General features: G+C 36.0%; 1 protein-coding gene across 2 annotated transcripts in view; it reads left to right on the forward strand.

Annotated features, from left to right (window-relative positions):
- Nucleotides 1-11089, forward strand: part of FBXO3 (F-box protein 3) — a 36750-nt gene extending 25661 nt beyond the window's left edge. Inside the window, exons 8-11 of one of the 2 annotated variants that reach the window (XM_054585932.1) lie at nt 451-573; nt 2560-2675; nt 4164-4354; nt 10126-11089. In XM_054585932.1, coding sequence (XP_054441907.1) covers nt 451-573; nt 2560-2675; nt 4164-4354; nt 10126-10326 — 631 coding nt within the window. In that variant the 3' untranslated portion in view covers nt 10327-11089. Of the gene's footprint in view, nt 1-450; nt 574-2559; nt 2676-4163; nt 4355-9268; nt 9341-10125 lie in introns of those variants that run through there. The other variant, XM_054585933.1, reaches the window with a different exon arrangement.
- Nucleotides 11090-12514: the final 1425 nt, after the last annotated feature.

Genomic DNA, 12514 nt, shown 5'->3' on the forward strand with positions numbered 1-12514 from the left:
ATACTGGTTCACAGTAGCCTGGTTGGCAGAAATGATAGTGTAAATATACATTAGAGGCCCTAGAATAACACGCTAACCCATTTTTATTGTCAGACCACTGTGCGGGACACAGCTGGGTTTTCAGCTGTCCCCAAAGTTTCCTTAGCTCTGAAAACGGAGATAAGCTCTTTTTAGTTTCCAAGTTAATTATTGCTCTATTACTGGAGCCACTGATCATTGAACCTTGACTGCTACCATTATTGATCCAGAATCTTGAAATCTTTTTGGTTTGTTTGTAATTTCTGGTTTTCTTCTAAGCTTAATAGGCCTATACCTTTAATGTCCCAAATATGATTTAAATTTTCTACTTTAAAGTGAAGTATAAGCTATTTTGCATTGTACCTTTGAACCCTTTATCCTATAGAAGTAAGTTAGTTGACTAAAACATGTTTAATTTTTTTAATTACCTAGATATGTTCATGATCCGGAGTGTGTAGCAACAACTGGAGATATTACAGTTTCAGTCTCTACATCGTTTCTGCCAGAGCTTAGCTCAGTACATCCACCCCACTATTTCTTCACATACCGAATCAGGTGAGAATTTTAAATGGGGTCGCCTTTCAGTTAATAATGGATGTACCCTGTGGATGTGCTGTATAGCCCCATGTGACGTGACATAGAAAACCCATTTTGAAGGGCAGTTTCTTGCTGAAGTGTGGAGGAAGGTGGTAACAGAATTTTCTACAGTATAGCCAGCAGGGGGAGGGAGGTTCCACTTTTACTTTTATTTGCATTTATTTGATGCTGAATTTACTCTAGGGACATAAGTTTTTGTTTCTTCCGTCTTCTGGGTTATCTTTTTCTTCTGTGCAACCCCACCTTCTGGTTTAGGAACACTCTGCTCTGTTTCAGTGAAGGCCATTCCCGTGTGGCTGGGAGAGCTCACGTGTGGACTGACCCGCCCGTGAGCTCTGCACGCTCTGCGCCACATCTTGGGAGCTTTGTTCAGCAGAATGTGCTCAATGACCACAGAATCTGCATCTGCTCGCTTACATTCAGCATCACTCTCTGCATTTCTAAGCATGTGTAGCAGAATTCAGACTCTTTCTGGGCCACCGTCTCTCTGTCCAGCCCCACTGTTAGGCCTGGACACACCTACCAAATCCACCATTGTAACAATGGAAGGTCACACATTGCTTCTATAAAGTGACATTCTTCAGATACTTGGTGGCTTTTCAGATAGGCGCACCATTGATGGCCTGGGCAGTTTCACACGTGTTCTTAAAGTGAACACGGAGATTTGAACGTTTTAATTTGCATGATTTTGTGGGGTTTTCTGGGTCAAATGAAAAGGGAACTATTTTCAGAAGTTACCTCAGGCCTCTTATGGGAAGAGTAAGTACAATATAGTGTTTTTAAAGTAACTTGAGTTTATGTTAATCTCTAAGTTGCTTCTCATAAATACAAGTGTTGTGCCAGGTACTACACAAAATGGACCACTAAGTTGTGGTCATCATGCAAGGACAAAATCAGAGTTGCAATGTTTTCTAGATGCTTTCGATTACCCAAGGTAAAACCATGATTTTTAAATTTCATCTGACCTGTGTATATTCAATTAAAAGTTTAATAAATGTTTATTGAGCACTGCCTGGTTATCAAACATGGTGTTAAGCACTGGGTTTGGTTAAATAAAAAATAAATATTAACTCATTTTAATTAGAAATACTCTGTGCTATGACATAAAGACAATTCATTGCTCTAAGGGAGGAACTAAGGATACTTTGTTTTTAGATTTTTTTGGTATATTTTAAGATACAGTATTTCAAAAATAAATATACATGCATATATACATACTATAAATATTTTAATATATACTTGGAAGGAGCATCATGGGATTTGATATTGTCTGTAGCCTTTGATAGACATTTCTGTACGTGTTACACATGCACAGATGTTTGTTGTTTAATTTAGATCATTCCTAGGACTGAAACAATCTTAAAATAATGATACCTACATATGTGTATAGGAGACAGAAAATGAAAATAAGAGCAGATTCCCAGATGAAGGGGGCGGGGAATAAATAGTACTGGGAAGCAAGTCAAGGTGTAATCTCAATAACTGAATAGCAACATTTTGCTTTGAGCTTTCTAGAAGCTAATGGAAAAAAGGGAAATGGGTTGCGTAGCCTTGTAGTGAATAGAAGACTGTCAGTTTTTTAGAACAGAAGTTTTTTCATAGGACTATATTCTAGAAAGTGTTTCCCATACTTATCTTCACTTGAGAAGCAAAAGAGTGTTGTCAACATTGTCTTTATGAATTTTTATGTTGCCCTTTCTATTGTTGATCCTCACGGAAGGTCAGGTGAGTAAGTTACATGAAAACATTCCCATGGGGGAGTTAAGCTGATCAGGCCATTACCTTTGAGAATTTCCAGAAATGAATGATTAACACAGACTTTGGGGTGGGTTTCTTACTTCAGAAATCCCCTTCATGGTCTTAGCCCAAATTCTGCAGCTCTTAACAGAAGAAACAAAAAAAGGCCTGATTTGTGTGTCTCTACTGCCCCATTCCCTTCTCCAGGATTGAAATGTCAAAGGATGCACTTCCCGAGAAGGCTTGTCAGTTGGACAGTCGCTACTGGAGAATAACCAATGCTAAAGGTGATGTAGAAGAAGTTCAAGGACCTGGAGTAGTTGGTATGTAACGCAAGATTTGGGTTTATATATCAGTTGCTTCTAAGACATTTTGGAGGGCTCCTATGTGACACAGCTTGGAAAAACGCGTGATGTAGTTAGTTGATAAGACTGTATCTTTTTAAGAGCTGTGTTTGCAGTGTGAAAGGTATCATAGATTATGGGCTTCTCCTAACTACAATACTTTGCTTCATAAATGTAAGGTGTAAAGGTCATTCTTCTGTCAGTTTAGTACCTTAAACATGAACTTTTCTAAAAGTATAGCAAAGTCAGGGATTGAGTTTTCATTCTGTGGATCATTTGAGTTCCTTGCTTTTCCTTAAGTTCTTTTTTTTGTTTGTTTTAGCTGAATAATCATTCATTATCACATTGTATAGGCATAGGGTAGAAAGAGAAAATAATTGAAATTTGAGGGGAAATGTTAAAATTAATAGTACAGATTTTTTATTGTTTGTGGATTTCAGTCCTTACTAGCTTGATTTCTGTTGACATTCAGCTTTTTAAAAACATAATTTTCTTAAATTTCTGAACCCTTAGATTCTTCTGATTTTCTATTTGTGCTTCAGAAAAGTAACATTATTTAAGCTTTGCACTTCTGCTATTGGTCCTAAACATATACAGAATTCAATTTAAATTAAAGTTGTTCTAATATGCCCTGGCTGGTGTGGCTCAGTGGATTGAGTGCCAGCCTGTGAACCAAAAGGTCACTGGTTCAGTATCCAGTCAGGGCACATGCCTGGGTTGCAGGCCAGGTCCCCAGTAGGGGCGTGAGAGACACATCTACACATTGATGTTTCCTCTCCCTTCCTTCCCCTCTCTTAAAAATAAATAAATAATATCTTCTAAAAATAATAAAATAAATTTTTTAAATCTAAAAAAATTAATAAAGTTGTTATAATTCATTGCCACAAAAAAGTCATATTCTGCATATTTATTTGAAGGATTTTTCCTGAATTTATTTGGGCATCTAGTGCTGAACAATTGAACATTAAAGTTGTAATTCTTTTTCAGTCATTTGATCCATTGGAGTAAGAGCTCACCCTTGCACCTGCCATTTGGTCCAGGCTAAATGCTTAAGTTACATCCTCAGAATTTTATGACTAGTCTCTTGCTACTTTTAAACATTTAGATTATTTTTATTGCTGTTTAAACTAGTGCCTGTGACAGTTTTTATTACTTATGTCTTGAAGATGGTATCTAAGCATTTGGAAAAAGAAGATATTCCTTTTTTTATTTTGAAAATAGTCTTTTAGGTATCCCTCACCCACCCCCACACACAATATAGAGAATTAGAGGAATTACAAAAAAAAGTCAGAATACTCACTCATAAACCCACCATTGTTAACATTTTGTTATATTTCCTTTTAGATTTTGTTTCTGATTGTGCATTTACTTTAACATAGTTTACCTAATCCCATAGAAGCATATCTTATTTCTGTGATGAAGAAGTGAATTTTATACTTTACCTTATTGTTACTATTTTCTCTGCAGGTGAATTTCCAATCATCAGCCCTGGCCGGGTATATGAATACACGAGTTGTACCACATTCTCTACAACATCGGGATATATGGAAGGATATTATACCTTTCACTTTCTTTACTTTAAAGACAGGATCTTTAATGTCGCCATTCCCCAATTCCATATGGCATGTCCGACATTCAGGGTGTCTATAGCTCGATTGGTAGGTTAAATTTTCCTCTGGTGCTGATTTACATGACTTTTTAGAATTAACTCCACAGAGGGTCCTTGTTGATTAGCCAGAAAAATAGTTTATAAATTGTGTTCCAGAGAACCCTAGAAATTTTGAGGGAAGTACCTAGGGGTGGGGTGGGACATGGGAATGTGTTGGGGGAGGTGGGCAACAAGTAAACTAGGCTCCATACTCTTTAATCAGAGTAACTCTGTTATCTGTTTGGGTTTTTTTTTGGTGGTTGTTGTTTTTGTTTGTTTGTTAGTTTGTTTTTAATAGCTTTATTTTTTTAGGGTAGTTTTAGATTCACAGAAAAATTGAGCAGAAGGTACAGAAATTTCCCATATACTTCCTGCTCCTACACAATATCTCCCACAAGAGTGGTACCATTTTTACAACTGTTGAACCTACACTGACCCATCATTACCATGCATAGTCCATAAGTTACATTAGGGTTCACTCTTGGTGTTGTATATTCTGTGGGTTTGGACATATGTATAATGACATGTGTCTACCATTATAGTATCAGATAGAATAATTACTAGTTTTAAAGTTTCAGCCTCTTTTCCACTGTTTCCCAAAATACATCAGTTGCCTAATGAGAAACACCGCATTAGACCAGTTAGTATCTACTTTATTTTATTTCATCAAGACTAGGAAGAAAGCCCTGGCTAGTGTGGCTCAGTGGATTGAGTGCCGGCCTGCAAACCAAAGGGTTGCTGGTTCAATTCCCAGTCTGGGCACATGCCTGGGTTGCAGGCCAGGTCCCCAGTTTGGGGGGCAGGGGGGATGCATGAGAGGCAACCCACACATTGATGTTTCTTTCCTTCTCCTCCTCCCTCCCTTCCCTTCTCTCCCAAACTAAATAAATAAAATCTTTTTAAAAAAAAAAAGACTAGGAAAACTATTTCTTACAGTTTTTGCTAAAACTCCCAACTTTGTAAAATAATGCAAATGTCCTATAGAAATTATGAAAAAGAGGATTTAATGGGTAGACTTCTACTTTTAGTAGTCTCTCTTTGGGATCATTTCCTAAGCTAGGTATATTTTTTAAATCTCATTTTTGGGGTTACCTTATGGCAGGTGTTGCAGTAATCCCAATCTTATGTGCTATAAAATGAATAGAAAAAAGTATGAAGCTCCAGTTATACAATAGGGATAAAATGTGAATTGTATACCCGGAATGTAATTGAGTTGTAGGCCTCAAATGTTCAGAAAAAACCTTCTATCTCATGGGATGACCGTGATGGATGGGTTTAAAATCAGTCTGGGAAGATGGTCATGATGTAAATCTGACCCAGAGTTGACACATTCGCAAGTCCAATCTGTAGAGAGGATGTCGAGACTTTAGGCCGTTGCACTTGCTTGTGTGGCGAAAACAATCCACAGTCTAGGTTTGGGAGTGGAGTTTAGCTTCCCTGTCAGTGGAGGAATGCTTTCTACTGTCTAGTTCCAGGACTGGGAATCTGCTGCTTCCGATGGCAGTCTTCCATTTTGACTTGCCCAAATTCTGTTTGAGATTGGTATTATTGTATCCTTAAGTGTTCCATAGGATTTATCAGTGAAGTCATCTGGGGCTGGAATTTTCTTCTTGGAAAAGTTTTGAAATATGAATTTCTTTAATATTCATATTTCCTGTTTCTTGTTTCGCTTTCAGTAAATTGTGTCTTTCAAGGAATTTGTCCATTTTGTCTAAATGTTGAATTTATTGGCATAAAGTGATTCACAGTATTCCTTTGATAATGCTTTTAATGGCTGTAAGAGCTATAGTCATGTCTCTTTCATTCTTAATATTGGTAGTTTATATCTGCTCTTTTGTTCATCGGTTTAGCTAGGGGTTATCACTTGTATTGATCATTAAAGGAACAACTTTTGGGTTCACTGATTTTTTTCTCTATTATTTGCTCATTTTCAATTTTTATTGATTTCTGCAGTTATCTTTATTTCCTCCTCCAACTTACTTTGGGTTTAATTTGCTTTTTTTTCTAGCTTCTTAAGGTAGAAGTTTAGATTATTGATTTATTGATTTTAGACCTTTTTTCTCTGTAAGCACTGATTTAGCTACATTTCAGAAATTCTGATTTGTTATGTTTTCATTTACATTTGGTTCAGATATTCTCAGATTTTTCTTGTAATTTAATTTTGACTTACGACTTTTCTAGAAATGTGTTAATTTCCAAACATTTGGAGATTTTCCAGTTGTCTTTTGGTTATTGATTTCTAATTTTGTTATGGTTAGAGAACTCACTGTATAATTTCAATCCTTTTAAATGTTTTATGGCCCAGAATTATGGTCTATCTTGGTAAATAATCCTTGTGTATTTGAAAAGAATGTATTCTGTTATTTTGGGGAATATTATTCTAAATGACAGGTGAAATTGGTTGATTATTTTTCAAGTCTTTTATATATTTACTGATCATTTTTTATCTTTGTTCTATGAGAGATGATTGTTGTAATCTCCAATTATAATTGCAGTTTTGTCTAGTTCTCTTTAATTCTATCCGATTTGCTTCATGTGTTTTGAAGCTCTATAATTATATGCAAATATACTTAGGATTGTGCTGTCTTTTTAATGACGTGCTTATATATTTTGTTATGAAATCTCTATCTCTGACAATATCCTTTGTCCTAAAGTCAGTACTATTCCTAACGTAAAGTGTACAGAGTGTCAAGATTTATCAGGGCAGGCAGTTATATATTACCAGGTCTGCTTGGTCCTGTTGAGGCTTGTGTTTAATGTTCATTAGGGTGGGTATAAAGCACTCTTTACTTAAGAACAGTCATTTCAAACTTTTTGGTCTTGTGACCCCTTTAAGCTCTCTAAAGTTATTGGAGACTCCTCAAAAAATTAAAAATAGAAATACCACATGACCCAGCAATTCCACCTCGTGTTTATCCAAAGAAATTAAGAAGAAAACACTAATTCGTAAAAGATATATGCACCCCTGTGTTCACTGTATCATAATTTACGACAGGCAAGATACGGAATTAACCTGGGTGTCCACCCATAGATGGATGGAGAAAGATGTGTGTGGGGTGGCAGGGTGGGGGGGGGGTGGTATAGACTATTACTGGCAGTAAAAAAGGAATGAAATCTTGCCATTTGCAATGGCATGGATGGACCTAGAAGGTATTATGCTAAGTGAAATAAGTCAGACAGAGAAAGACAAATGCCATATAATTTCTCTTATATGTGGAATCTGAAAACAAATGAACAAACAAAACAACACAAATAAACTCATAGATACACAGAACAAACTGATGATGACCAGAGGCGAGAGAGATAGAAGAATGAGCAAAAAGGTGAAGGGATTAGAAGTACAAAAAGCCAATTATAAAATAAGTTACAGGGGTATAATGTACAGTTTAGGGACTATAGTCAGTAATATTGTTATAACTATGTGCGGTGACAGATGGTTATTAGACTTATTGTACTTATCACTTCATAATGTGTGTGTGTATATATATATATATGTCTAATCACATTGCTGTACACCTGAAACTAATATAATATTGTATGTCAACTATAATTAAAAGAAAGTTAATGAGGACTCCAAAGAACTCTTGCTTATGTGGGTTATATTGATATTTATTATGTTAGAAATTAAAACTAAGAAATTTTATAATATTTACTTATTCCTTTTTAAAATTTTTAAATTTATAATTTTAAATTACAATAATAAACTCATTATATGTTCAACTCTCTCTTAACTATGTTCTTACTTATTTAGAGTTTTAGTGTCTTCCTAACCACAAATAATAGTATAAAATCTTGACCTACCTTGTGGGAAATAGTTTTTCTCTATTGGGGATGAGACATCAATAAAAATGAATGAGAATTCTGGACTTATTTCTAATCAACATGAAAGAGAAAGTGGGGATTGCATGTGTGTTGTACTTGTGTTTGTCCTTCCTGTTTAAATATTAGTCTTTTTGATATAGAAGTTGAATTGTTCTCCTTTTATGTCCTCTAACAATATGATTAATTAGGAGGCTTAATCCTTCCTTTTGTTTTGTACTTTGAACGCCATTTTAAAATATACTGTTGGTTGGTCTTAAGCCTTTTGTTGATCTAGGTGGTTTGTTGTTTATTTTTAGACACTTTGGAGGCACCTGCTGCTGATTTATGTCCATTCTTGTGTTCCTCTTTCCATCTGCTGTTTGTGTGTGTACACTTTAGCTGCAGTCCATGAGCAATCTCCCTCTGTAGCCACATGGATTTAACAGTTTTTCTATTTTGTTCTTCATTAAGATAATTAATAATCATACTATCTGTATTTACTATTTTAGAATTTACTAATCCTTTCCCCCCCTTCCCTTTTTGGACCTGCTGTTGAATTTCAAGGTCTTCATTCCCCAGATTTTAAAAAAAAAAATCCAGAGATAAAAATAATGGAATATCTAATATCATATTTATGTATTTTTTCATTATTGTTTGTGTTATAATAAATCCTAATGACAGTTCCTTTGATAGGTCCTACTAAAGAACAATACCCTTCTCCCAAATCAATTCAATTGCTCTCTCAACAAATACTTATTGAGTACCTCCTAGATGGGGGGGAAAATGCAGTGAATGATACAATTAAAGTCTCTGCCTTAGAATTTACATTCTAGTTAGAAGCGACAAGTGTAGCAAATAAACACTATGTACTCAGGTCAGGTAGAATTGCTCACTGCGCTCTGGAGAAAAATCAGTAAAGGGAATAAGGAATGTCCTGTTGGATTGTGTAATACAAAGATGCGTTAAGAAAGGCCTCAGTGACATTTGAGTTGAGACTTGAAAGTAGTAGAAAGAGCCTTTGGGTATGTGGGAGAAGAGTGTTCCAAGCTAAAAAAACAAGTACAGTCACACTAACACTGGGTCCTGTGTGTAGTGGGTCCGGACACACTAACGTGCCTGGAAGAACTGCAAGGATGCCCTCGTCCTGGAGGGCAGGGAACGCGGGCAGTGGTTGGAGATGAGATCAGAAGGGTAGTGGAGGTGCTGCGTCATGAAATGTCATAGAAGCCTCAGTGGAAGGACTTTTGCTGATACCACGTCCTGTTTCCCAGCATTTCCCACATTACAAACTAGGACCTCCTTGCGTCTCAGAATTCTGTGCGATGTAGCAGCTCTTCTCTTTGGATCTTTAGAAGTGTGAGAAAATGGACAGCAGAGTAAGTCAAGACTTGACTAGAGACATTGCTTAAGAGCAAGTTTACTGCAGATGTTCAGACAGTATGAATTCAATATAACTTCCCTATTCTGAGAGCCTTCAGCAAGTTAACTTAAAATTGAAATGATGTGTCTTTATAGTAGGAACACAATAGAAATCTTAGGCCTCTTCCTGACAGTACATACAAATTACCAGTAGAGGTCCTACCTGATCAATATTTTCACATCTTTTTTGTAAGCATATAGATTAATAAGGAACTGTTCCTTAAATACAGTAATGATAAATTCAGTAAAGTCCTATCTTATTAGGAGTGGTCTGTTTGCTACACCATATATGAATAACAACTACCATGTAAAAAAAATGAGTACTGTATTGAGGAACTACATTTACCATGAAAACCACCTTGAGCATTTTTAAACACGTATTAGAATATACACTCTGGAATCTTGGCATCAACATGTGCATTTTGAAAATGTGCTGTTCAAGTCTATAAAAATTCCGTTTGGCAATCTAGTTGTTTAGAGTCTAGATAAATCAGAATTTGCATTAAATAAGTATAAAAAGCTGATGGAAGTTCTTATCAAAAGACTGTTTTCTCTTTCAAGGAAATGGAAGAGGCAGAAGACGAGGAGGACGAATCATCTTCATATGACTATGAAGAGATGGAAGAGACAGAAGAAGAGAAGGAAGACGATGACGATGACTCGGCAGATATGGATGAATCTGACGAAGAGGATGAGGAAGGGAGGCCGAGGAGACTCTTCGATGTTCCCATTCGCAGACGCCGCTACTCACGCCTCTTTTAGCAAGCCTCTGCTAATGGAAGCACTGGAATGAATCCACCTTGCTAAATAGATTTCTCAATAATGTATATACCTAAATTGTTCTCAGCAGATAGCAAGAAAACTAGCATGAAATATTGTTCTGGGCTCTGGATTCTATGCGACTCTTCATAAGAATTGGATTGTTTGCATTTTCTTTTGTGTTTTTGAGGTAGAGGAAGAAATGGGAATCTTTTTTTTTCTCTTCTAGACGTCAATGGGGGAATAGCTCTCTAGCTAACAAATGGACATTTCTTTGTTTAAAAGTATTTTGTACTTATAAAATATGGAAGTGGGAAAGAATTGTTTTGAATAAGGATTTCAAATGTAGCAGAAATACCTACCCAAGGATAGAAACTATGTGATTGAAAAAAATCTGTGAAAAGACTTCTTGCAGTTGTGACTTATGTAGAAATGAACATAATTTGTAATTAGGCGAATCCATTTAGTGATTTCTATATATTTTGTACTCACAGGGAACTAATTGACTAAATAGGTTGAATGCTAGCCTTTTTGTCCTTTCTTAGACAATCCTTGAATTTAACGTTTTTATCACTATAACCTTGAATTTAAAGTCTCTATGACCTTGGCTTTTGAGTTTAGTCTTCAGCTCTCCCAACCTTGAATTTAATTTAAAATCTTCAACATGATACCTTGAATTTAATTTAAAGCCATCAACATTACAACTTTTATCATATTGTTCACAGATGCATCATTTTTTTAAATGTAGAGTGTAAAAGTATGTATTGTGTTGTTTTATTAACAAAAATTCTTCACAATGTCTTATGTAGTCTGAATTTGTAAATACTGATTTTTCTTTTTTGGTTCTTGTTTATACATTTCACTAAGTTGGTGATAAGTGAAATGAATTTTATGTTAGGATTAAGTATGTTTTCCTGAAACATGGATTTTTTTTTTTTTTTTTTGGTAATTATATTATTGTGAGTTTGGAATGAAGTCCTCCAAGTGTCAAAAACTCACATTTTAAAAACAGATTTTGGTTCTGATGCTGCATTTTGTATAATTGCCTATTTTCCATCAACTTACTAGTAAGCCTTTGCTCCTAATGTGAAAGAAAATGAAAACTGTTGGCCTGTTTCTAGAGCCCCATTCAAAGCCACTTCCTGGCTTTGGTTATACCTTGTCAGGTACCCCACCTTCCATTTCCACCAAGAACAGTTGTTGGGCACTGAAAACTGTAAGAAGGGAGGTATTCAGGGTGAAGCAGCTCCCATCAGAGACCACGAAGCCAAACTTAACACTTTCATATTGGTACATGTCAAAATGTTCTGAAATGGAGTAAGTAGTTTTTCTGCCCATTTTTTTTTTAAATAGAGTATTATCAGGTTACCAAATCCTTCTATTATGCCTATCTCTTCTTTTCAATCAACCCATTGATTTTTTAAAAGTTTCCTGATAAAGCAATAACTTAAACTAGTTAGTGTTGGGATCCCTGGCATGCTTTGCATGTTTCTGTTTTCTGGACGACCTCTCCTTTCTGCCCGTCCTCGAGTGCTCACGATGCCCCAAGTCTCTCCTGCAGCTCCTCCAGTCCTTGCTCCTATTCTCTCATCAAAATTTACATTCTCCTAGTATGTTGGATACATGACCTCTAGTTCATGCTAAGGTATCGATAACAAGCTCAGATATTTTTTATTTCATTGACAAAAATGGGTATTCACACATGAAAGGGATCTAACAATTGGTCAGACTTTTAATGAAGGCCATTTTTGGCTTTCAAGTCCCTTGAGAACACCTATCCCATTTGTCTAAAGTTTGATGTATCAGAATGAAACATAACTAAATAAACAGCTTAAACAGTTTAGGGGGGTTTTCCTCGTGATAAGAGGTAACTGATTTGGGGCTGATAAAATAAATAGCCCAGTGGTGTCGACATCCCAGATTCCATCTCTGTTCTGCCATCCCTAGCACAAGAATAGTCTTAAAGGTCACCAGCTGGTTGCAAAATAGAAGCTGCAGTCATACTGTGTTCCAGGAAGGATGATAAAAAAATAAAAGTAAAAAAATCAAACAGACTGGAGAGGTGAAGCAGCTAGGTCTCCAGCAGGATAGGTAGAGAAGGGGCGAGGGATGCAGGAATTAACATATTCCTTATGAAGACCTAGTAGGAAGTAATTGTAATGGTCCAAGACAGACATGCTGCAGGCCTGAA

Source organism: Pteronotus mesoamericanus, unplaced genomic scaffold (assembly GCF_021234165.1).
Source record: "Pteronotus mesoamericanus isolate MK-2021 breed Mesoamerican mustached bat unplaced genomic scaffold, CSHL_Meso_final contig_90, whole genome shotgun sequence".
NCBI classification, from domain to species: Eukaryota; Metazoa; Chordata; class Mammalia; order Chiroptera; family Mormoopidae; genus Pteronotus; species Pteronotus mesoamericanus.